Source organism: Macrotis lagotis, chromosome 1, assembly GCF_037893015.1.
Source record: "Macrotis lagotis isolate mMagLag1 chromosome 1, bilby.v1.9.chrom.fasta, whole genome shotgun sequence".
NCBI classification, from domain to species: domain Eukaryota; kingdom Metazoa; phylum Chordata; class Mammalia; order Peramelemorphia; family Peramelidae; genus Macrotis; species Macrotis lagotis.
Window position 1 is genome coordinate 767,177,848 of NC_133658.1, and position 26,447 is coordinate 767,204,294.

Consider the following 26,447-nt stretch of genomic DNA (forward strand, 5'->3'; position numbering starts at 1 on the left):
TAGGCTAGAAAGGAAAGAACAAAAATGGCTAGTAAGGAAGATTCCAGATGAATATGAAAATGAGTATCTAACCACAAGGATCTCAAGTTATTTAGTCTATATCTTAAAAAAAATTAAAGAATTCACAATCAAGACTCTTGAACAAATTGTCACTAATTTTTAAGCAATCAAGGATATTGGCAAAGATGATGAAAATGAGTGAAAAAATCCAAAGACTCTTTTTATATGAATTGTTAGGTAGTTATATATACCTTGTGGTTTATTTTTATCTTTTTAAAAAGCATGCTATTTTGTTTATTGCTTAGCGATTTGATCCTTCTGGCTTAATATATATATTCCAATTGTTAAAATTTTTTGTAAATCCCAATTCAGTCAAATGCAAATTTGATATAAACAACAGTTACGTATTAGAAAGTCCTCTAAGGAGATCTCTACTTCCTACAGTTTTCTTTACTATTTTGTTTTCTTCCTTTTACTCCATATATATTCAATAGACTTTCTTCGAAGATCCATAGAGAATTAGAAACTTTAATAAATACCTTTTAAAAAATATAATAAATGGAGTTCTAAGTCTAAGAAAATACTTCATTTCTCCCTAATATAGATATTTTATTTTGCCAAAGCTATTTTATAGAATTATCTAGAATAACATATATAACAAGTAAAATGCAAGTATTGGGGTACAGTAGTGGCTTAGATCTCATTTTCTAATCAGAGATGTAAAGTAAATATTCTTTAATAAAATGGAGAGAAAATGTTTTCTTCTAATAAATTAACTAATCCTATTTTCTGAGGAAGGAAAACAAAAGAAAGATATACCTGAGAAAGGTGTAGTATCTAAGGAGTAGTATCTAAGTAACCCAGCATTTAATATCTTAGTTCAAACTTTGAGTACCATTTTGATCAGGAACAATGACCCCTCAAGAAATGATGGCTATAAGAGCAGCTAGGTGGTACAGCGGACAGAGAAATGGTCCTGGAGTCAGAAATTCAAAGCTGGCCTCAGACAGTTAATTACCTGACTGTGTGATGGTGGGCAAGTCACTTAAACCCATTGTCTTGCCAAAAAAAAGAAAGCAAAACAGAAAAAAAAGAAGCATAATTAGCTTATATATTTTCTAATAGTTTTAATTTGAAAAACAAGGATATGTCTAAATATGGGTTTGCTGAACAAATTAAAAAGTTGAAATATTGCAGTTAGTTAATTATGATCTTTCTGTGACAATGGAGTCATTTTCTGTGTTCTAAGGATATTAAGATAATATATGTAAAATGGCTTTGAAAAACTTAAAGTATTATATGTTAGCCAGTCAAAAAGAAAATGAAAAATTATATAAAAGTCATTTTTACATACCCATGTCTTTTATATTTTCTCCTGGAAGTAAAGGTGGTTCTTCCATTTCTGCTAATTTGTTAGTCTCCCTCAGAACCTGTATCAAAGGTGAGCAGGGGAAGGGAGAGAAAGGGAAGGAAAGAAATGTTGATGCTTAGAATGTTTAAAAGTTTGACAGAATTTTCTAAGGACCACAAGTTTTTTGTTTGTTCTCCTTCCCTTACTTTCCTTTTGGTAGAGGGAAATATTTGAGATCTCTATTTGGTCTTCTGCAATTTTGGGTAATTTTCTTATATATTCTCAGCATTACTATATAACAATACCTATATAAGCATCACTATAAATATATGTATAAATACATACACATACATACATATACACAAACACACACACACACACATATATATATATATGTGTGTATGTGGACAATTCTTTTTCTTCTGCATCTATTGTGATTTCATTTTGTTTACTGGCTGTTTTGTTAATTTGATGTTCTACTCTCTTCTTTTTAATCAGATGATCTAAAAATTCTTAATTTTCTGTCTTTTGAAAGAATTAGTTTTTAGTTTTATCATTTCCATGGGGGGTTTTTTGGGGGGGTTCCAGTATATGTATTTCTTTCATGATTTTTAATATTTATTCTTTTTTGCTTATTTTAAGCTTTTAACTTGCTGGCTTTTGATTTTTAAAAAATACAAAATCAGTTAATCTTCTCATTTCATTTTCTTAAAGCATATTTACAAGGATATATATTTCCTCTGAAGGGAACTATCTCAAAGATGCTGATATATTGCTTCACCATTATCATTTTTTTTCACATAATTATTGCCTCAAAGATATGTAATTTGATTCTTTCATTATTCAGGATTTCATTGTTAAGTTTCTATTTTGATCTGTCTTTTATTTGTGATTCCTGAATTGAATACTAGTTTTATGACATTACATTCTGCAAAGTATGAGTTGTTACTGCTCTATTTATACTGTTTTGCAATATCTCTGTACCTCAGCATATGGTCAGTTTTTGCAAAAGTTTGATATGGTGCTGAGAAACACACATATTTTTTAGCAATTTCATTTAGAAGATGCAAAAAGACTTTTTCCACTCTAGTTTATCTAATATTTTGTTCAATTCAATGTCCTTTCCCTTTTATTTTTATTTCTGTTTAAGAGAGGGCATTGAGGACAGAAAGACAAGAAAGAAATAATCCCTGACCTCAAGGAATTTACCTTCTATTATGGACAAACAACTTGAACACAGATAACTAAACATAAAGCCCATACAAAGTACCTGCAAAGGAAGTGGGGGAAGAATGCGAAGAATGCTGGCAGATGGGAAAATCAGTATTGATGCCATATAGTAGCCTTTAAAGTGAGTCTTAAAAAGAATCTAAGCATACTTAAAGGTGGAGGTGAGGAAGGAATGTATTCCTGATATGAGAGAAAAAGGGTAATAGCATGTACAAAAAAGGAGGGAGATGAAATGTCATGCAGGACAGAGACAATAAGAGATCAGGAAAGACTGCAGAGATTTCTCTGCTCTCCCTTAGGGTAGGACTCTGCTGCTAGCCTACACTCAGATCCAGGTTGCAGTTTGGCTTCCATACTAAGTAGCCAAGCTGGATCCCTCCTTATAACTCCAGGATAGAGGGAAGTACCAGGGTCATCTACATATCAGAACACAGGTAAGAGAGGTAAGGTATTGGAGGAATAAAGGTCCCAGTGAGGTGGCCCCCCACCAAAAAAAAGTCTTAGAAGTGCTGTCTTGGACTAAGGAAATGAGTAAACAGAAAAACAATCTGACCATAGAGAATTACTTTAGTCCCATGGAAGATCAAAACACATACTCAGATGATGACAAAAATCAAAGCTTCCATATCCAAAACCTCCAAAAGAAATAGAAAATGGGCTCAGACTATGGATGAGCTCAAAAAAGACTTTAAAAACAATTAAAGGAAATGGAGGAAAAATTGGAAGGAGAAATGAGAGAGATTGAGAGCGATGAAGAAAAATAATGAAAACCAAATCAACAGCTTGGTGAAATATATACAAAAAAATAATACGGGAGAAAATAATATGTTAACAACTAGTTTAGACCTAATGGAAAAAGCAAAACAAAAGGTAAATGAGGAGAAGAATGCCTTAAAAAGCAGAATTGGCCAGCTGGAAAAGTAGATAGACAAAGGGGAATGAGTGAGCCTTCATTCTCATCAGAAATGGCAGAGAGAAGAAATAACATATACACTTAACAGAGTGAGGAAATCTATCTTACCCTACAGAAAAATAAGAAGAAAGGGACAAGATAAGAGGGAATGGGGGGAGGGAAGGGGGAAACAGGTGATAGAAGAGAGGGAAGATGGAGGGAGAGGGTACTCAGATTCAACACACTTTTGGACAGGGGCCAGGATGAAAGGAGAGAGAGAATAGAATAAGAGTGGGGAGGAATAGAGTGGAGGTACAACTAGTAATAGCAACTGTGGGGAAAATACTGAAGCAGCTTCTCTGGTGGACTTATGATAAAGAAAGAAACTCACACCAGAGACAGAGCCATTGGAATCTGAACTCAAAATGAAGTACATTTTTTTCTCTCTATTCTTGAGTTTTCTCATCTTCTTGGGGGGGGGGGTATGTTTACTCTTATAACACATTCAATTTACATCAACTTATAACATGGAAACAATGTAAAGACTATCAGACAGCCTTCTGTGGGGGGGGAGGGGAGGAATTGTAAAATTCAAAACCTTACAAAAAATGATAGGTAGACATTACTTTTATGTATAATTAGAAAACAAATAAAATGTTAACAAATAAAATGTTAAAAAAAAATAATAACTGGGGCGACTAGGTGGTGCAGTGGATAGAGTACCTGCCCTGGAGTCAGGAGTATCTGAGTTCAAATCCGGCCTCAAACACTTAATAATTACCTAGCTGTGTGGCCTTGGGCAAACCACTTAACCCGTTTGCCTTGCAAAAGCACTAAATAATAATAATAATAATAATAATAATAATAATAATAACAAATTACCTATCTTTGTGACCTTGGGCAAGTCACTTGACCTCACTGCCTTGCAAAAAACAAAAAAATAAAATTTACATTCTTTCCAAAAAAAAAATCATCACTCCATGATATGGGCAAATGAGAACAATTTTTTCCAATGGCCATGAAAGTGGTTGAAGCGGGTGCTAGGGAGAGCTTAGAGTTAGGTCAGGTATCAAAGATACTTAGAATGATGGGGTTTTAGTTCCAACTCTGACTATTTTTAGAAAGTAGCTGATTATTATTGTCTGATTATAATGGCCTAATGATCATGATGCTGCTGCTATTAATAATAGCATTTCTATAGTGCTTTAAAATTGTAAAGATCTTTATACAATATTATTTCAGTCTATTCCCACAACACTGGAAGACAGGTTGTATTATTCCATTTTATAGATGAGGAAACTGAGGCAAACAGAATTTAAGGGAGCAGCCCAGTTATACAACTAGTAAATGTTTGAGGCTAGAATTGAACTCAGGGTCTTCTATTCTATCAATTCTGCCATCTAGCTGTCTAATTGAGACTTCAAGTCTTTCCTCATTCAAATCCATCTTCAACATGGCTGCCAAAATAACTTTTCTCAACGACAGTCCTGACGATATCAGTCCCTTCTACCTCAAATATTAACTCCTCTGTTTGGCTTTTAAACCTCCTTACAACCTATTGTTTTAGCTTCCTAACAACCTCATTTCCCTTCTTGCACTCAAGACTTCAGCAACACTGGCCTTCTTCCTGCTCCTCACATATGAAAGACCCTTGTTTCTTCCCTGTGTTTCCTTCTACCTAGAAGGTTCATCTCACAGAATGCAACAACTCCTTCAAGTCTCAAGACCACCATGAAGACATGAAGATATTCCTGACTGACTACACTGTTAGTGCCTTCCTTTCCAAAGGGTCTCATTTATTCTGCACTGATTTTTCTATGTGTTTACATATGTACATAAATTCTGATAAAATACAAGTACTTTGAGATAGGGACTTTTTTTTTACATTTAGAACAACATCGTGCACATATTAGGTACAGATTAAAGGATTGTGACAATATAAGTTGTCCCTGTCGCATGAGAAATTCTATTATGTTAACACACTTGTCCCATTATTTTATGGATAATTTATACTTTAAATAATTTTATCTAAGTTTGTCATCTATTTTCTGTCCCACAGAAACTCCATGAGAACATGAGAGCTAAAGGGGCAGGTTTTTGGCCAAGAACAGGCAGGGAACTTTGAAAACACAGCTCTTTTTCCTAATAGTGAGTTGGACCAGCTTGCTCCCCTAAACCATTCTAGGCCCAACCTGGGGGGATGGTGTGCAGCACCAAGACAAGGCTATAGTCTCATTAGAATGGGCTTTCCAAACATATTTATTTTTCTTTACTGAATAGTTAGCAGAATCCCATTCATATAACTGGCACAGTAAGACTCTGTAGCACTCCAAGGTTCCCGGAACTGATGTATCATTAATTTGGCAAACTTCAATAACACTAAATTCATTAATAATATGAAATCTTTCTTTTGATTAAGCTTAACATCTTCTATGATGTGATAAGCACCTCAGGTGAATGAGTGTGTGTGTGTGTGTGTGTGTATTTCCTTAAGCACTGGAAGTTTTGTTCTTGAAAAACTAAGGCACGTAGCAAGAGGATAATATATATACAAAAAGCAACAATGGTGTAAATGAGAACACTGAAAGAGATTAAAATTCAAATTAATTGGAAAGGTCAATATTAATTCTAGTGGGACAGTCAATGATATATATATACTTCTCTCCTATAGATTTCAAATGGTAAAATAGATGTAGAATGCTGTATTCACTGTCAGATGCAGTTTTTGAAATGGTTTTGTTTCTTTGTTAATAAAGAAGAAGAAAGCAGAGTTAAAAAAAAGTATATCAACAAAATATATAAAATATATGTTGCCTTTGTCTGGCATCATGTTTGATGTCTATGCTTATTAAATCATTAAAGAAAGTTATCTTCATAATCAAATCCACCATTAAAATAGCTATAAAATGAAAGGTAGGAATGCTACTCTCAGTTACTTTCAGACTTATGATCTTATGATGCTAAGATCCAATTTTAATCTTAGTCTATTTTTAGCTACTCTTAATTCTAATTCCATGTCTGTTTGCAATATGTTTTAATTATGTTAGCAATACTATTATCATCTTTTACATCTATAGTGTTTTATAATTAAAAATTCTTTCTTAAATGTACTCTCACTTAATTTTCAGAAATTAAGAGACTCAAACAGCATAGCATGGATTAGAACCCACCCTTGACTGAGACTACTAGAGAAGCATTCTTCCCACTGTTGTTTTCCTGATGAATGTTTTGTGGAGTGTCAAATAAAATCTTTATCAAAACTAAAATCATCTTTTATATTTTCCATCTATGTGAATTTATTACTTTATTAAATTGACTGTCATTCAATTTTCCTGTAATGACTGGTTGTGATAAATCCTCCATCCTCAACATACTTCTGAAAATAATTATAACTGAATTGTTCACATGACATTAATAAATTTTAACATGTATTTAACATCGGCGGAGCCAAGATGGCAACAAGAGAGCAACAGCTCTTATAAGCTCTGTCATAAAACTTCAATACTAAGGACTCCAATTAAACTTTTGAGAGACAGAACCGAAAGAGGGACTCGGTGAGGCAGTTCTCCTACTCAAGGTAACCTGGAAAAGAGCAGAAAGGCTGTGCTCCCCGGGGTAGGAGGGGCTGCCCGCCAGAGCTTCAGCCTCCCAGAGGCAGCCCCAGGGCTCACAGCAGCAGGGGAGTCTCCGGAGCTACGCCCCCAGGGAGCACCAGGCACAAATTGGAGGAACAGCGGGGGACCTCTGCCAGAAGGAGCACATAGAGCCCAGCCCTCAGAGCACACAGCGAGCAGCTTGGTCTTTCTGCAGCCCAGATCCCAGAACAGAAGTAGGCAGAGCCAGTAAGCATGAGCCCATTGAACCTAGGGAGGGGAGTGAAGAGAGAGACTGCCCCTGGAACAGGACTCTGCCCCTGGAACAGGACTCTGGGACTCTGACCACATTCAGATCCTGATCACAGTCTAGGCCCCCCCATAGAACAGCAGGGCGCCCCTACCTCAGCCCCGTGGTGGTGTGGGGCGCATATGGTCATTCACAGACCAGGAGAGAGGACAGAGCCTCACACACTGAGACCCTTGTGGGAGTGCCCCAAAAGCTCAGAAAGCACCCCAAAACAGGCTAAGGCTGGGAAAAATGAGCAGAGAAACAAAAGGAACACCATTGAGAAATATTTTGCATATGAGCCCAAGAAGGATCAAAATACTCAGTCTGAAGATGAGGAAGCACAAGCTCCTGCATCTAAAGACTCCAAGAAAAAACAGAAATTGGGCTCAGACTATGACAGAGCTCAAAAAAGACTTTGAAAATCAAATGAGGGAGTTGAAAGAAAAACTGGGAAAAAGAAAGGAGAGAGATGCAGGAAAAACATGAAAATGAAGTCAGCAGCTTAGTCAAGGAAATCCAAAAAAATGCTGAAGAAAATAGCATGCTAAAAAACAGCTTAGGTCAAATGGATAAAACAGTTCAAAAAGTTATTGAGGAGAAGAATGCTTTAAAAAAGCAAAACTGGTCAGATGGAAAAAGAGAAAAGAGAAACTCTCTGAGGAGAACAAATCCTTCAAAGAATGGAACTCAGGGAGACTGATGAATTTACGAGAAACCAGGATTCATTACTTCAAAACCAAAAAAAATGAAAAATTAGAAGAAAATGTGAAACATCTCATTGAAAAACAACTGATATGGAAAACAGACTTAGGAAAGATAATTTAAAAATTATTGGAATACCTGAAAGTCATGATCAGGAAAAGAGCCTTGACATCATTTTCAAAGAATTACTACAGGAAAATTGCCCTGATATTCTAGAAGCAGAGGGCAAAATAGAAATGGAGAGAATCCACTGATCCCCCTGAGAAAGAGATCCCAAAAAAACAACCCCTAGGAATATTATAGCCAAGTTCCAGAACTCCCAACTCAAAGAGAAAATATTACAAGCAGCCAGAAGGACACAGTTCAAATATTGTGGAGCTGCAGCCAGGATCACACAGTACTTAGCAGCAACTACATGGGAAGCTCGTAGGGCTTGGAATATAATATACCAGAAGGCAAAAGAACTTAGAATGCAACCGAGAATCAACTACCCAGCAAGGCTGAATGTCCTCTTCCAGGGAAAAAGATGAACTTTCAATGAACCAGGGGAATTTCAAATGTTCCTATTAGAATGGCCAGAGCTGAACAAAAGGTTTGACCTTCAGACACAGGACTCAGGTGAAGTATGGAGATTGAAGGAGAGGGGGAAAATATGAGGGACTTGATGATGAACTGCATGTATTCCTGCATAGAAAAATGACACTGATAATACTCATAGGAACTTTCTCAGTTAATAGAGCATGTAGAGGGAGCTTTTATAGTTGAAGCACAGGAGAAAGTTAAATTTGAAGATAAAATATGGTGTAAAAATGGAGTCAATAGAAAAAAAAGGGAAATGTAATGGGAGAAAGAAAAAGGAGAGGGGGGGATAGGCCAAGATATCTCATATAATAAGTTTTTTCTTTATTACAATGAGCTATTGCAACGATATGGAAGGGGGGAAAGGCAAGGGGGAATGAGGGAATCTTTGCTCTCATCATAGGTGGCTAGGAGAGGAAACAGCATATATACTCAATGGGGTATAGGCACCTGAAGTTAAGAAGAGGGGGACAGAGGGAAGGGGGGGATGTGAGTTATGGAGAACAGGATGGACCATGGAGGGAAAGTGGTCAGATATAACACATTTTCCTTTTCACTTCTTGCAAGGGGCTAGGATTGGATGGCCTGTCTGGGACCATAGGGCCAGGTGGATGCTGGGCCTAAGGGGTGGTAGGGGGGGCTCAGGGCCTCTTGGCCCCAGGACCAGGAATCTGTCTGCGCCACTCAGATACCCTACAGCAGAGTCAGAGTGAAAGGACAGAGAAAATATAGTACATGGTAGTGGAGAAAGACGAAAGGAGGGAGTTGCGATCAGCAATGGCAACGATGGAAAAATATGGAAGTAACTTTTGCCATGGACTTACCATAAAGAATGTGATCCACCCAAGACAACAGAGTTGTTGGTGTTGGAACAAAGACTGAAGCACATTTTTTATTATTTTTTTGGGGGGGGGTGCAGGGCAAGTGGGGCTGGGTGGCCTGCCTGGAGCCACATAGGTGATCTTTGGGTGTCTGAGGCCGGATTTGGACCCAGGTGCTCCTGACTCAAGGGCCAATGCTTTGTCCGCCACCCTGCCACCCCTACTATTATTACTATTTTATTTTATTTTGGGTCTTTTTTTTCTTTTTTCAGTTTTTCCAGGGCAGTGGGGTTGGGGTGGCTTGCATGTCACACGGCTGGGTGATTGTTGGGTGCATGGGGCCAGATATGGGCTTGGGTGCTCCTGGCTCCAGGGCTGGGGCTCCGTCCATTGCGCCACCTGGCCATACCTACAATTATTACTGTTAATTTTTAAATTTTAATTTTTTTCTCTCCCCCTTTACTTTATTGCTCAAGCGAGTCTATATTTTTTGGGGGGAGGGGGTATTCTGTTTACTCTTAAACAAGAATATTTTATTAATGTATAAAAAATTATTTGTACAAAAAGAGAATAAATATTTTAAAAAATTTTTTAATTATTTAACATTGAGTACAACATAAAGAAATTAGATTGAGAAGAACCTGAACAGAGAAAAAACATTCGATATTGAGGGAAACTAGTAGTTTATTTATATTTTTAAATTAACAATATACTAAGTATATTCAACTTGACAAATTTTAGAATCATATTTGCTATTATTTTTACCTCCAATAGTATAAATAATATAAAATAGAAACTTCAATATTAAAAAGAGTATAATAAATGAAAATTCAGCAATTTCATCATTTCAAAGTCAGAAAGACAATTACTATCTTTCTTTTTCTTTAAAAACCTAAAACCTCTGAATAATGCTGAAGTTTCTAACAAGATTTATATATTGATTCTTTAGAACATGCTTCTATCATATTCATTAACATACACTCAAAGAAATGATCCAGTTTGATCTGGCCTTTGCTTTCTAGAGAAAATATGCAAAATATAACACATCTTTTGAAGAGCACCCTGCCTGACTGAATTTTATTAAGTATTTTAAACTAAGCACAGATGGTAAAGAAGAAAACATAAACTGTTTCACTATTTATCAAATCTCTCATTTGTGAGATCAAGCAGACCATCTAAAGTAAAGAAGGAAAGGAAGGAAAAGATAGTGCTATTTTCATTTTCAATTCTGAATTCTACCCCAAAGACCTTATACAATAAAAAATAAAAAACCCAATATATATTTATATATATACACACACATATACACATATGCATGCATGTTTATGGGGTATGTGTGTACTTCTTGGTTAGCTGATTTTAATTTATCACTTTATCAAGCACCAGCATTTTGGAAGTGCATTTCATTTAAGAGCAAGGATCAAGTTTTTAAAAATAGAAACAAAAAAAGGAAATAGATCATCTTTTTACAAAGCTTTTAAAACCCTGATTTTATGTAGATGCATTCAAGAAAGAAAAATGTGTGTGTGTGTGTGTGTGTGTGTGTGTGTGTGTGTGTTTGTGTGTGCTGGCACAAAATTGTGGCAGACACCTATAAAAGAAATTTAGGAAAGCCTGAAGTACAAATTCAGAAAACTCTTAAGTAATTTTCTGTGAATAGTATTCTTCACTACTATTTTAGAGATTATTAGAAAATAGGAAAATTATAATTCAATTGACTACAATTTGATTTACCTGATTTTTCCAGAAAACACATCTACTATATCTATTTGTATAAGATGATTTTTATAGCAAGTTAGGCTAACCCAGAAAAAAAAAAACAGTAATGTGGGTAACATTCCATTTTAATTAATATCTCAATAGCACTAACATCTAGTTTGACAAAAAACTAAGTCCTTGCTAGTCAACATCCATAACAACAGTAACTTTCACTGTGAATGCAATGACTTCTATGAATAAAAAATGAATGCAAGTGTCCAAGTTTAAAAGCTTATTTATTTAATATATTACCTTTTGATAAGGCATCACGTATACAATCAGAAAATCTGTTAAATGGTCTTAATAAAATGTGAAATGGTTTTAAGAGATTGTACTCACTGAAGCTTTTGCAAGATGAAGATTTTTTAAAAATTTGCTTCAATTATAAAAGGGATTCTGTCTCAATGCTAAATCTAATGCAACATAAAAATTTTACCTACAAAATTTTTATAATTTTATACTTAAATCTGTTCAAAACATTTTGGAATAGATTGTGTTAAATGCTAGAGAAAACGAAGATGATTAAGTCTCTGTCTACACTTAAATTTTTCTTTAAAAATAATAGCACAGAAAAAACCCTTCTGAACAATGTAACTCTATTCTTTCTTATTATAAGGTTTGCATAAAAACAGAGAAACATTGGTGTACTTGCCTGTTAAATCCACATTCTACATAGAATGTTCCATCAAACTGTTCCCACTATCTTCCCTTCTCTCTCTAATTTTCAGTCTTTCCTTACCTATTCATTTCTACCCTGCGACATATAAGCACAACCAAGTTTCCCAAATTCTTTTTTTTAAAGGCAAATGGGGTTAAGTGGCTTGCCCAAGGCCACACAGCTAGGTAATTATTAAGTGTCTGAGGCCAGATTTGAACTCAGGTACTCCTGACTCTAGGACCGGTGCTCTATCCATTGAGTCACCTAGCCACCCCCCAAATTCTTTAAAAAAACCCCACACTGTATCCCAACAGCCCTGTCAGATCATTATCCCATCTTTTTCCTTCCTCAGTGAAAATCTTTGAAAAAAGCCATTTATATTCAGTGTTTTCCTTTCTTCTTCTCTACTTTCTGCAACCTGGTTTCTGACCTTATCAATCAAATGAAGAGATATCTCTGAAGTTAGCAATGATCCCTTACCTGTCAAATTTAATAAACTTCATCATTTTCACCCTTCGTGATCTTCTGGACACATTTTCCTCCCTTGATTTTAAATATCTGACTGTTCCTTTCTCAGTTTCCTTTGCTGACTAATCATGCATGTCACTGATTGTAGGCACCTTGGGGTGCCATACTACCTATATTTGCTCCCATGGATGGGTTCTATGATTTTTTTTATATGCAGATAATACCTGGATCATAATATCTGGTATGATTCTCTAAGTTCTGGTCCTACATGATCTTACATTTCAAAGTGGAAATACCCTAAGTACCTTAAATTCAACACCATCAAAACAAAGACTATTCTATTCTGACTATTCCCCTTCCTCTCCTCCCCCCCACCCTCGCCAAACCAGCCCTCTTTAAAACTTCCCTTTTACTGTTGAGGGTACCACCAGCACTTTAGTTACCAACCTAGGAACACTGATATTGTAAAAGTGTCCCCAAAATTAATATATCTATTTGCTATGAGTTACCTTACCAGGCAGGTAGCCTAGCCACAGTAAAAGGAGTCAATAAGGAGCCTGCAGGGAGCCATAGTCTTTCTCATTGCCAGGCACCTTTGCTGGTGTTTACAGGCTGAACTTACTGAGCTATGCACCACAAGCTTAAACCAAGCTTGTAGTTTACTGTTCTTGTAAAATACCCTGCCTCTATGTCCCACCTGTTCCTGGGAAAAACTGCCCCTACTTTAAAATAACTCTTCTCTGAACCTCCCCTTTGTGGTTTCAAGCATAATCTGCACCTGCCTCTTCTAGACTTGTGGGCTCCTTTGTAGTTTTGTAATAGTGTCCTATAAAACTTTTCTGCTTTCAACTCAGACTGCAATTTGAGGACTTCATCCAATTGATATTTCCATCCTTGATTCCTTACTCTCATACATTCAATATATCCAATTAAGCTACCAAATTTTATCATTTATATGACAACATCATTTCTCATAGAGTCCTTTCTTTCCATTCATACCCCTATGCTTAGACCCTCATCACTTCTTGCCAGGACAATTGCAATATCCCCTTATTTAATCTCCCTGTCTTCAAGTCTCTGATGTTGGTTGTTCCCCTTTACTTCTCCAAATTTCTTATACAAGACTCCCCTCCACCACTTTGAAGTCCAATTATACTGGCCCAACTTGTTCCTCATACTTGAAGTTCCATCTCACATCTCCATGCCCCCATTCTGATCAACCGTCATTCCTGCAATGTGCTCTCTCCACAGCTCTACCACTTGAATCTTTCTTTAAGAATAAGCTCAAGAATTTACAGAAGAGAAAGTTTAAAAGACACAGTCGAGTAAGCATTTTTGTTAGCTTGTTAAATCTGCTTTGCATGTGAAATTGAGAACATTTTTAAAACCATTACGGGGCGGCTAGGTGGTGCGGTGGATAGAGCACCAGCCCTGGAGTCAGGAGTACCTGAGTTCAAATCCGGCCTCAGATACTTAATAATTACCTAGCTGTGTGGCCTTGGGCAAGCCACTTAACCCAATTGCCTTGCAAAAAAACTAAAAAAAAAAAACCATATAATCAAAGTTTAGTTTCATACACACTCCTTTTTCTGTTATTCTTTGTATAGTAAAAGGTGCATGTTCATTAAGTTTGTTGGTCCAGAACTTGTATGGTTGCAATGTAAGTGGAGAGAAGAAACTGAGTATAAGAGATTACTAAGGGGGTAAAATTAATAAAATTTAACATATAAGAGTGGAAAATAATTATGGAGAGGGAAGAGTTAGAGATAACTCCTAGGATGCAAATCTGAGTGACTAAAACGCAGTAAGTAGACTTGACAGAAAAAGACATTAGAAAGAGGGGTGAGTTTGGGGGAAAAGGTGTTGAGTTTTGGTTTGGTCATATGATGTCAAAAATTCCTTGAGTACATCAGTTCCAAATGTTCAATATACTGGTTAGTTGGTTTTTGTCCTTAGTTACTGAAGAAGACCAAAATGAAATCACCATGTTTGAGACAAATTACAGTGTGTCCAACTGTGGCTAATCAGACCAACAGAGCTCAGAATGCTCCACCACAGGTTGAGCACAGATTGTGAACACCTGAGGTGGGTACGCTAAACTTACAGATGTCACATTTCCTTTGAACTGCTTCAATTCTGCCTTCCTTATAGAGTGTAAGCATTCTCACTAATGAGGGCATGCCATGCTGTGCAGTCCTATGCCAGTGTCTCACATACTGTACAACCGGTTCTGAAGTTCTTCAATGAGACCTTCAGTATCACTTCTTCTGACCCCCTTGTGAGTACTTGGCCAGGGTAAGTTCTCCATATAACAGTTTTTTTTTTTTGTTAAGCATACATCTGGCATTCTAACAACATGTCCAGTCCATCGTAGTTGCACTCTCTGTAGTAATGTTGGAATACTAGGCAGTGTAGCTTGAGAAAGGACCTCAGTGTCTGGTATCTTCTCCTGCCAGGTGATCTTCAGAATCTTCCTAAGACAATTTAAACAGAAGCAATTCAGTTTCCTGACAGGGTGTGGATAGACTGTCCAGGTTTCACAGGCATATAGCAATGAGGTCAGCACAATGACTCTATAGACCTCTAGTTTGGTGTCAGTCTAATACCTCTTCTCTCTCGTACTTTCTTTTGGAGCCTCCCAAATACTGAGCTAGCCCTGGCAATACATGTGTCCAACTCATTGTTAATGAGTACCTCTTTGGAAAGGTACAAAACTTCTCCATTTCCTGTAACCAATGGTTCAAAATATGAATAGTGTGGTGCTGGCTGATGGAATACCTGTGTTTTCTTGGCATTAACTTTTAGACCAAAATGAGCACAAGCAGCAGAGAATTGATCTGTACTTTGTCGCATCTCAGCTTCAGAGGCTGCACTGAAGGCATAATCATCTGCAAACAGAAGATCATGCACCAACACTCCCTCCACTTTAGTCTTGGCTTGTAGCCTTTTCAAGTTGAAGAATTTGCCATCAGTGCCATATAACCTGGAAAATTTCAGTTAGTTTTTGGATGAGCAATGGATCCCCCACCTTGTAGATCTCAGCTGGAATAGAATCAGCACCAGGTACTTTGTCTCTTGAAAGGGGCCTAAATGGCATTCAGAATTCCTTCTTCAGTTAGAACTTCAGTTAGGGACTGATTGACTTTAACTTGAGGTAAATGGTTAATGACTTCAGCATTGATTGATGATGGTCTGTTAAGAACATTATGGAAGTGTTCAACCCATCTAGGATCATGTCCCTATCATTAATCAATATTGATCCATCAGCACTGAGTACTGAGTACTTGAGATGCACCATATATCTTTGGCCCATAAGTAGCCTTCAGGGTATCATAAAAGTATTTTGGCTTGTTACTGTCTGCATAAAATTGAATTTCATTACTCTTGATGGAATTAAATACTACCTTATTAGAAATGAATGAACCACCCTGTGGAGTCCTTTTTTTTTCATTTAGCATCTTCTGTATTTTCCCATCATTTTCATCAAACCAGTCTTGGTGTTTTCGAGTGTTCTGGCCCAGATGAAGAAATGCAATGCTGTACAACAGATGTCTGAAAGCTGTTCCATTGTTGTCAACCATGTGCTGCCTCAGTTTTCCCTACAATTTAGCAAGAAACTATTCCCACTCAGAGAGAAACTCTAATCTCAACATGAATTCTTCTAGTATTCATTTTGCCTTGGGGCCAATGCTCTGGTTAAATGTCAGTATTTAGCTTAAAGAATCAGTCTGTGATCAGTCAGCACTCTGCACCACATATTGCCTTTGTCACTCTTACATCCTGTCTCTTCTCCTTATAATCAACAGTCTATTAGATGCCAATGTTTATTATGAGGGTGTATTTAGGGAGTTTTTAATTGCATTTAGGTAAATGGAAGACAGTTTGTGATGAAATCATGAGATATGCAAGTCTTCAGTAAAAGGTGACCATTGTTATTGCTATTTCCAACTCCATTTCTCCCAAGGATGCCCTGCCATGTCTGGTAATCTGAGCCTACTCTAGCATTAAAGTCACTCAGAATTATTAGTTTGTCCTCTTTTGGTATAATGATGATAAGGGTCTCCAGGTCTTCATAAAATTTTTCTTTAACTTCATCAGTGTTGTCATGGTGGGAGCATAGGCACTGTGATGGTGGCATGGCATTTTCCTGGGAGTGGCAGTCTCATTGTCATGAGCCTGACATTCACTCCTTTTGGCAGGCATTCAAGAATGTTGACTAGATTAGTTTTCATTGCAAAATCTACCCCAGCATTCCCTTTCACTGAGACCACTCCAGAAAAATGTGTATCCAGCTCCAACTTCAGTTAAGTTGGCCTTCATTTGCAAGCCTTGTTTCACTCAGGGCTGCTAATTTGGATATCAAATCTGCTGAGCTCTCTCACAACAAGAGCTGTTCATCTTTCAGGTCTATTGAATCTTGTGTTGTCTATGAGTATACACATGTTCTATTCTTTTGGAGTTTCTGTAGATTTTTTTTGTGTCTCATTCACACTGTGGGATCCCTGCCTGCTATGGTAATCAAGCCAGGATTGGGGAAGCAGACAATTTTTAGGGCACCTTTTCTAGCCCCTTCCTCACATCAAGAGGAGAGCAGTATAATCTATAAATGGGCTGCTCAGTAACCCAGGGGACTGCTGAATTCCACTGCTGCTTTCAGTGGGGAAATGACCCTATAGCCCAGGCCACCCATATGCAGGGTTGTGACTAGAGCTCCCAGTGTATCTGCACCTGCTGCTTCAACACTTGCCTGTCCCCGCAGGACTTTAAGGAATAGTTATGTCTTTTTTGTGTGCATAGACTGAATTTAAGAGAGGCATAGCTGCACAAAGTCAACTGCCTCACTCTCTCTTCCAAAATCATCATGATCCAGCATAGAAAGACAGAGTCAAGACAACTGGTGATAGCTCCAGATGCAGTGGATGACCTTGGCATCTTCAATGTCTAACCAAGCACTAAGTGATCCACAGCACCTGCTTTAGCTGACTTCATGGCTGTTAGAACAAACTGTTCTCTTCTGCCCCTTCTACCAGTGGAAGACTTCACAATGCTTGGGGTAAATAAGCCAAGAAGAGATAATGATGCTTTATACAGAAATACAGGAATCAGCAAAGAGATGAAATTAAACCCACAGGAGTTGATGTGGTAGAGAGAGAAAAAAAGGAGAATCTAGTGCAGAGCTTTGGCAGTATATCAAATCAAATAAGGACAAAACTAGAAAAATATGTCAGGGTAGGGGTAGAGATTCACTATAAGTGATTTGTTTTACAAGTGAATTGAAATCTGCTTAGTCTGTAATTAACATAATTAGAAGAAATCCATAGAGGTTCAAGGACAAACATCTTGAAAAGTGAGGAAGTTTCAAAAGCTAAAGTAAAATTTTCAAAAGTCACAATTTTGCAAATGGCCATTATTACTACTAATTGAGGTGTAAATTTGGTGTAAAATATATAACTTTACCCTAGCTTAACTAAATAAACTGAAATCACATTTCAACTGTGGGCTTGAAACTAAATTTTTATTTTTAAAAGTCAATATACTAATCTATTACAGTAATATAACTATTACAAATACTACCATATACAATAAAATGCCACTTAACTGAATCAATTTTTATTTGATTAAACTGAATAATTGTCAATTTAAATAATAATGAATGCTTTCAATTGGTGCCTCAGAACATAAAATATTAACTCAATCTGGATTCATGCTATTAAATGAAAGATAATAATAATAATAATTAAAGTTTGCAAAGCATATCACATAATATGATTTCTTTTGAGCTTCCCAAAGTTTAGAGGGGTTAAATAAAATTACTAAGTCTATGCTTACACAGCCAAGATAGAGATGGCATTTGAACACAGATTTTCCTGACTTCAAGCCCTATATCCAAGGCACTATTATCATACTAACTCTTACATAAAAAAATTCAGATGTATTTTCAGTTCATCATAGGTACTAATGAGTTTAAGACAAATCATTTTACTTGAAACACTCAGTAATATGTAGAAACCACAGAAAAGTAAGTTTTGGGTTGAAGTCAAAAGAAACTTCCTAACAAATGGAATGCTCCAAAAACAAAAAGGGTAGGTTCAGGAAGCAGTGCTCTATCCCTTACTCAAGCTAGGAAATTCTTATGGGTTGAACTAGAACTAGACCATCTCTGAGCTATCCTACAAATCTGTGATTCTGTACATCTGTAATTCTAAATTTCTATTTCTCAGGGAAACAGGAGGAATAATGTAATACATGAGGGATTAAGGCAAGATGAGTAAATTTGAGAATTTAGCACAGAGATCAATCTATGTGAGCTGATCAGATTACCAAGTGACACAGCTTTGAGGGAGATGAAGAGGACAAGGACAGAACCCTGAGGGATACTTATGATGAGATCAACATGACCTCAATGAGGATTCATTAAAAGAATGATCTGATAGTGGAAAACTAGCAAGGAGAGTATCAAGGAAGAGAAAATGATCAAGTGTCAACAGCTGTGTGACTCTGGACAAGTCACCCATTAACCCTCATTGCCTTACAGAAAAAAAAGAAAGGAAAAGGGAAAGCGGGGAGGGGAGGGGAGGACAAAGAAAGAGAAAGAGAGAAAAAGAAAAAGAACAAAAAAGAAAAAGAAAAAGAGAAAGAAAAAGAAAAAGAAAAAGAAAAAATTGTAGGGGCTATTAGCTCCCTGGCCAGCTCCACCTCTGAATCATAGGCCAGGTTCCTGGATCCCACAGGTCACATCAGGCCAAGCTCCACCATCTGCCTGCTTCATAGACATGGTCACCTGAGGCATCCAATACCCAGGTCCAGCTGCCCACCAGCAGCAACTATTTATGACCCTGGGCCACACCAGGAGGCACCACCACTCCAAATCAGAAAAGCATCACTGCTGGGCTCCCCAGGAACCAGTTCCAGACCTTCTTTCTCCTCCTCTTCCTCCTCTCCTAGGTTGCAGGAAGTGCTGAGGGCCAGCTCCACCCAATGCTGAGCAGGGCTTGGCACAGGGGAGAAACAACTTGAAGCAGCTTTAACAAATGATACTGTAGATGCTGAAAATACAAAATGAATGCCCTTCAGAATTTTACAAATATAGTTCCAGTGTACTTTCTTCCAGGATACTTTCTTCCACCTATGTAATCTGCCATCCATCTAATGTCTATTTCATGAACTGATGTATTGATTCAGCTGCCTGGTCATCCAATTGCATGTCATATTTCAAACAAGAGGCACTTTTCATCCTTTTTTATTCCTGTTTGGAAGTTTCATGTTCTGGGGCTTGATGTAATCAACACAATATTATTCACAACCAGGAACATCAGAGTACCTCACAGTCCACTTTTAGTGCGTAAAGGGCATCTTCCATAAAACTGACATGAACTTTTGGTGAACATCCCTCTTATGTTTTATGGTTTATTTGACAACGGTCATTGAAATGTTGTTTATCAGCATTAACTCTAAGTGCATTCATCAAGGAATATCGTATTATCTTAACATACTTATGAAAGACTTCTGGTTGGAAGAAGTATTCTATGTGGTGTTCTAATCTGTGAAGTCAGAGGCTTCCAGAAAACACTAAAAACAGTGGAATCTTTTCTTCTCTGGAGGATTAATGATATATACTGTAGTATACTGTTGGAAATCTTTTGGGAAGGCTAACAGGTTCATAGTTTCAAGGTTTCCATGATATGTGTATAGATGGTTCATCTTATTTTGTCATTCCTTGTGACCTGAATTGGATTTTTGTTTGGAAATGAGGAACCCAAGGGGCCAGGTATATTTTGGGGTGAGGGTGCTGGCTATGGTGTCTTGATAGAGTGAGGGCAACAGAGGGTGCTGACTTCTGAGGTCAAAGTCCACTTCAAAGTGACACAGTTCATCACGGAGACCAGGGATTCAATCCATTCCAATAGCCACAGTCTATACCATTTACCATAATTTTTTCTTTGACAGGTAAAGTGGAAGAGCAACACCTCAGAACAAGAGACATCATCAATGTCTCTCACAGGTATTTAAATCCTAGGAATGAACCTTTAGAGTTAGACTCCTAATTCTGGGAATTTAAGGACAGTACTGTTCAGTATGAATTACTTATATTGAAAGTTTAGCATTTCATCAGGCTCTTCTCCAACCTTCCCATAAATCTCTGCTCAACAATCTTACTTCTGTAAAGAATTGGATGAACCATCATAGTTGGGAGAGGACTACCATCTCCCTGGAAGGCTGGGCACTGCCTGCTATCATGGAATATTATGCCTCCAATATCCCAGCTAACACAAAGCTGCAAAGATGCTCTAACTTGTCTTGTAGTGCTACAGAGCAGAGATGCCTGCTAATTCAGAGACAGAAAAGCCTAGCAGGTTTTTAATGAAGACCTTACCAAGCCACTCCATTAATAACATTGTGTCTCACCTGATTCAGATTTACACAATGATCACAGAAGTTTCTTAATTGATCTAGGACCATCCAAGGAAAAGCAAACATTTGCTTTGTTTTGAGGGTTGGATATGACCCACTTAAATGGGTCCCAACTTCAAAAGGAGCATAAGTCACACAAGGAGCAACTTTGCACTGACAAAGGGAGAACTAAACTTGGCTTACTTTCTGATTGCTCTGGTATTTATTTATATGGTATCGCAGTACATGAGTGAGAATAGGCATTATCCTAAAAGCAGGTTTAGAGCTTATCTTGTCTGAATATGAATAAGTTCAAACTTAGTTCAGTTGCCTTTTACACTTGAGGAATTATTTGAAGATGAACCTTTTAAATTTGATGTATTTAGGTGTCTCTTCATTAACACAAAAGGCAAAATAGAATATTCGACTGTACCCTTTGGGATAGCTTTTCAAGTCATACCCAAGCTTAGCCTTCTAACATAAGTGAACAGTACACTTTATTTTACACAATAAAAGATAAACAAAAAGTTTTTTTGGTAAAGATATGAAAACAGATGTATATTTTAAGAAATTTCAATATTCTCTGGATCACACTGGGGAAGGGGTAATATTAGTCTTTTTTTCATTTTGTGTTGTCTTCTCCCTGAAATATAATATGATCATCTTTTTTTTTTCTTTTTTGGTTTTTTGCAAGGCAATGGAGGTTAAGTGACTTGCCCAAGATCACAGAGCTAGGAGGTATCTAGTGTCTGAGGCCAGATTTGAACTCAGATCTGCCTGACTCCAGGATCAGTGCTCTAACCACTGTACCACCTAACTGCCCCATGATCATATTTCCAACACAAATATTCTTCCAACTATTTTATATGTTCAAAATCTTGGAACATCTTGATCTCTAATTGGATTTTCCAGGAAACCCAGGGGTAAATGAGAGTTAGGTAGAGGGCAAAATCATGACTATTTCCACTGATAACCTGTGAATAAGAAATGGTGTAAAAGGAGAAAAACTATGTAGCAGTCATGTAGAAACCATCAGAGACTAACAGAAATACAGCATAAATGATGGACTGGTACTTACAAAATGTAAAAAGCAGAGAAAGGCTGCTAGCATTCTAGGTACCTATGAAGAATTGCTGTGGTACCAGAGGAAAAAAATCATAGAGAAAGAGATAGTAGAGATGGGTGACTATTAGTTTCAATAGCAGGAGTGCCCTCATTAAAAAACTAAGGCCATATTGCCAACAGTAAGTCAAAGAACAAAAACAAAAACAAATCATCTTAAGATTTTCACTTATTTCATTTACAAAACAAATGTTGTTTTATATATTAAATCAGCTTGTTGGTTTTCTAATAAAATTTTTTTCATTTTAGAAATCAAGATTGTAAGGGATTAGTCTAGAAGAAAGTGTGAGAAGAGAGAAAGTAGATGCATCTACCCTAATGTCCTTTTTTGAGGAGTTTAGTTACAAAGGGCGGAAGAAGAGTTATGGGACAGTAATTATCTGGGATGGAAGGATTTAGTGAGTGTTTTTTTCCAAAATGGGGAGACCTGGGTATGTTTGTAGACAGTAAGAAATTAGGCAGTAGACAGGACAGATTGAAATATGTGAAGGGGCGATCTTCTAGAGGAGAAAAAAATAGGATGGGATTGCTGGAACAAGAAGTGTTAGCTTGAGAAGGATTAAGGTGACCTCATCCTCATTCATTTCTTTCTTTCTCTCTCTCTCTCTCTCTCTAACTACTAATTTCACAAATATTTCTGAAGTGTCTATTATGCACAATGCACAACAGTGAGTGTTGATGTACATCTTGTAATTCAGAAATTTAAGGGGAAATTTGCAGAAATTTTTGTTTGGAAAGATTAAATTTGTAGTTCTACCACTAACTTCAAGATTTTTATCTTAGCCATTCCATGTAAAAATATGTATATAAACAAAAACAAAATGGAACCATACAATCTCATTGAGAGTATGTTATAGGCAATAATAAGTATTAATACAAAATGCTATGAAAAAAGAAAGAGCACTAGCAACTAGAAACATCAGAGAAAAGACTTCAAGGAAGAAAAAAAGCAATTTTCACAAATATAAATAAATAGTGCAAATTAATTGGTTCAAAATCTTGGAACATCTTGATCTCTGAAGGAGACACCTAATAAATAAATAGTGCAAATTAATTGAATGCTATAAATAAATAAGATTTTTACTTATATATGTTATCTCACTTGAGCCTCACAGCACCTCCCCATGAGGAAAATATTAAAGAAATCATGATTTTTTTTTATTACAGATGGGAAAATTGAAGCTCAGAGAAGTATGGTGACTTGCAGATGGTCAAAGAACTAACAAGGTTCACACTCAAGAGTTCAAAGCCATGACCTCCCTGCTTTAAGTTAAGCATTACCTTGCAAGTTTCCAACAGTGCTTCAAAAAGATCATTTATCAAATTAGTCAAAACTAAGAACACAATTTGTGCTATCAGCTGAACTTCAGAGACTCCTTCAAACTCTGAATGGCTAGTTTGAGAGAGGTTGTTTTGGTTGGTGGTTATATGACTATATTTTTATTTCTTTTGTCAAACACTTTCCAATTATGTTTTAATCTGGTTTGGACTATATTGGAGAATTCTACAGGTCACACCCAGGCAACAAGTTTGATCCTGTGGCTTAGATACCTATGCTCATCAAAGTACCATTATCAACTTAAATCAACTGATCATCACTTTTAAAAGTTAAAGTACATACCCTCAAGTCAGGAGAAAAGTTGTCTGCTGAAGTTGAAATGGAATCCGATGATATGACAGAAGCTGATTTTAAATGTACTGAATGGTCCGAATGAGAGGTAGAGGCACTATGAAATTTAAAAAAATTAAAAAGAGATTATGAGAGATATATAGATTATAGCTAACATAATATTTCTAATGCATGAGAATTTTAAAAATACTCTTTCCAATTCTATCAAATAGTCCCACCTTGTCTACTTAACAACTCCTTTCAATATTTCCCAATTCAGGACACTTTAGTCAGGACACTATTCATATCTTCTTCTACATATCATGTCATTTCTTTGTTTATGCTGCCCTACAGATAATGTATCCATGCCATAGTATTCTTTCTTCTGTCAATCCAAACTCTAGACTTCTTTCAAGGTCAATTTCAAGTACCTCCTCAATTATATTAACCAAAATAATTCCAATCCACATTGATTCTTTTCCATATTGAAGTTTCTATAGCATAAAATAAGTATTTGTAAAAAGTGGAAAGGAAAATGATTTTTCAATAAAACTCTTTAAATAAGAGCAGATGTTGTCTGTTGTTTATCCTTCATTCTAAAAGAGGACCATGTCATCATGGAAACAATACCATGATTTACAAATTAATTGGATATAAGTGAGGAAAGGCTATGCAAAGTCATCAGTCTCATTTTCTCCTCAGAGTCATCTGGGACCAGTGGAAAGACATTCATCAGGATGAGTGGATATGACCCTAGATGTTGTGGGAGACCTTGGCCTTTTAAGTTAAGGTCTTTCCTAGGTCTCATTTGACTGAGGTAACCCCATTCAGTGATTAAGAATAGGGAGGAAAGGAGACAAAGCATAGTATCTTTTACCTATCAAAAAAAAAACCATATGTCTGGGAGAATAAGACCCTCAGTTTCCTCATCTGTAAAATTAGGATTGTTTTGATTTGTTGTGAGGTTTAAGCAAAATAATATATTTAGAATGATAAGCAAACTACATAAATATACACTATCATTATTATCTCATGGCATCTTATCAGTTCCCATGGGTTTAATTATCAGTTCCAGGCAGATGATTGCCAGATCTATTTATCCAGCCCTGATCTGTCTTTCTGAACTTTAACATCATAGCATCAATATTTTCAACTGGGGGCAGCTAGGTGGTGCAGTGGATAGAGCACCGGCCCTGGAGTCAGGAGGACCTCAGTTCAAATGTGACCTCAGACACTAAATAATTACCTAGCCGTGTGGCCTTGGGCAAGCCACTTAACCCCATTGCCTTGCAAAAAACAAACATTAAAAAAAAAACATTTCCAACTGAATATTCGATAGATATCTCAAACTAAATAACTCATTCATTACCATTCTTCCAAAATCCACTCCTCCCTTTTACTTTCCTATTACTGGGGACAGCATCATCAACCTTCCCCTTACCCAAAGTCATTCTCAATTCTTTTCTTTCATATAATATTATATATCCATTCGGTTGCTAAATGTTTTAATTTCTTTCTCAACATCTCTTGCATACTTCCCATTCACTCTACTCAATAAGTTCAGACAGTTTTGCTTTAACTATTATAATAACCTTCTAATTGTATTCTCTGCCTCAAATATCTTCCTTTCTCAAAATTATCCTCCATAAACATGCAAAATACATTCCCCATAGTTCCTCAATAACTTCACCAAGGAACTCACTGCATGACTTGGGGTATAATAATCACATATCAATTTTGCTATATTCTACCAGCAATTCTTTGTGATACCAATTGATGAAAGAAATATACAAATAATTCACATTCATAAATGCTTTTATATGCCAATCTTTTTTTGTTCAGTCATTTTCAGTTATGTTCAACTATGATCCCTTTTGTGATTTTCTTGGTAAAGAAACTTGAGTGGTTTGCCATTTCTTTCTCTATTTAGGCAAACAGGGTTAAGTGACTGTCCAGGATCACATAGTCAGTAAAAGTCTGAGGCCACATTTGAACTCAGGTCTTCCTGACTCCAGACTCCACACATTTTCTACCAGGTGTGGGTAAAGAAAAGAAAGAAAAGAGAGCCTAGGTCAGATTTTTTGGGACAAGCACAGGGGCCATCTTAAATATGCCAGCACATACATGAAACATATTACAAGCATTTATTTTTTCACAATTCTCTTTTCTTCCTTTGGGAATAGTAAATTATTTTCTCATTCTCAGACCTTCTCCTTTTTTTTTAGGTTTTTTTTTTTTGCAAGGCAATGGGGTTAAATGGCTTGTCCAAGGCCACATGGTTAGGTAATTATTAAGTATCTGAGGATGGATTTGAACTCAGGTCCTCCTGACTCCAGGGCCAGTGCTCTATCCACTGCACCACCTAGCCCCTCCTCTTTTCCAAGGAATAGTATTTCTCAGTTTTGTACTCAATTTTTTTAGTTCCAAAACAATCTATTAAAAACATGAACCTCAGAACTCACAGAATTACAGTGATTTCAAAATAACACAGTAATTCTGTCAATATCTCAGGAAAAGCGTTTTCAATACAAAATCAAAAACAAAAACCATCACCTGATAGTGAGTTACTTCTGATCCTTTAATACATATTGCTGTAATGACCTTTGTTTTACTACTCTGGAGAAGATAATTTGATATTTCATCTCAAAAAGCTACTATTTAAAATGGTTACATTTTGTTGGACATTTGTTAAATTTATACTGAAAAAATGTTTTATACACTTAATAGCAATCTGAATAATGAAATAAGAAAAAGCTTCAATTTTTCTTTTTGTTTAATTTTTTAAAGGAGGTTTTTGTTATTCCTGCCCTTATAAATGAATCAAAGGTAAAGGAAACTTTAAAATCATGTTGTAACTTTGTTTCATGGAATGAATATCAAAACAAAGTTTATTTCAGAAGATATAAACAGGTCGTTACTCTACAAACAGCACTGGTGTAAAGGTTTCTGTGTTCTGAATAAAGAGTTTCTTCTTATTCTAA

At 36.5% G+C, this 26,447-nt stretch overlaps 2 protein-coding genes and 1 pseudogene across 17 annotated transcripts in view; 2 read left to right on the plus strand and 1 right to left on the minus strand.

Annotated features, from left to right (window-relative positions):
• The window catches only part of CEP57 (centrosomal protein 57), a 118,082-nt gene extending 111,376 nt beyond the window's left edge, over nt 1-6,706 (plus strand). For 4 of the 14 annotated variants that reach the window (XM_074216513.1, XM_074216512.1, XM_074216510.1 and 1 more), the window contains one exon: nt 6,602-6,698. The gene's annotated coding sequence lies outside the window, so the exon portion shown is untranslated. Of the gene's footprint in view, nt 1-6,601 lie in introns of all 14 variants that reach the window. The other 10 variants (XM_074216504.1, XM_074216507.1, XM_074216514.1 and 7 more) reach the window with 5 other exon arrangements.
• Nucleotides 1-26,447, minus strand: part of MTMR2 (myotubularin related protein 2) — a 98,048-nt gene that overhangs the window by 45,412 nt on the left and 26,189 nt on the right. For all 3 annotated transcript variants that reach the window (XM_074216502.1, XM_074216501.1, XM_074216503.1), the window contains exons 2-3: nt 23,479-23,584; nt 1,355-1,430 (exon numbers count right to left, since the gene is read on the minus strand). In XM_074216502.1, the coding sequence (XP_074072603.1) occupies nt 1,355-1,430; nt 23,479-23,584 (182 nt within the window). The remainder of the gene's footprint in view (nt 1-1,354; nt 1,431-23,478; nt 23,585-26,447) is intronic.
• Nucleotides 17,332-20,789, plus strand: LOC141510220 (cyclin-Q-like; annotated as a pseudogene).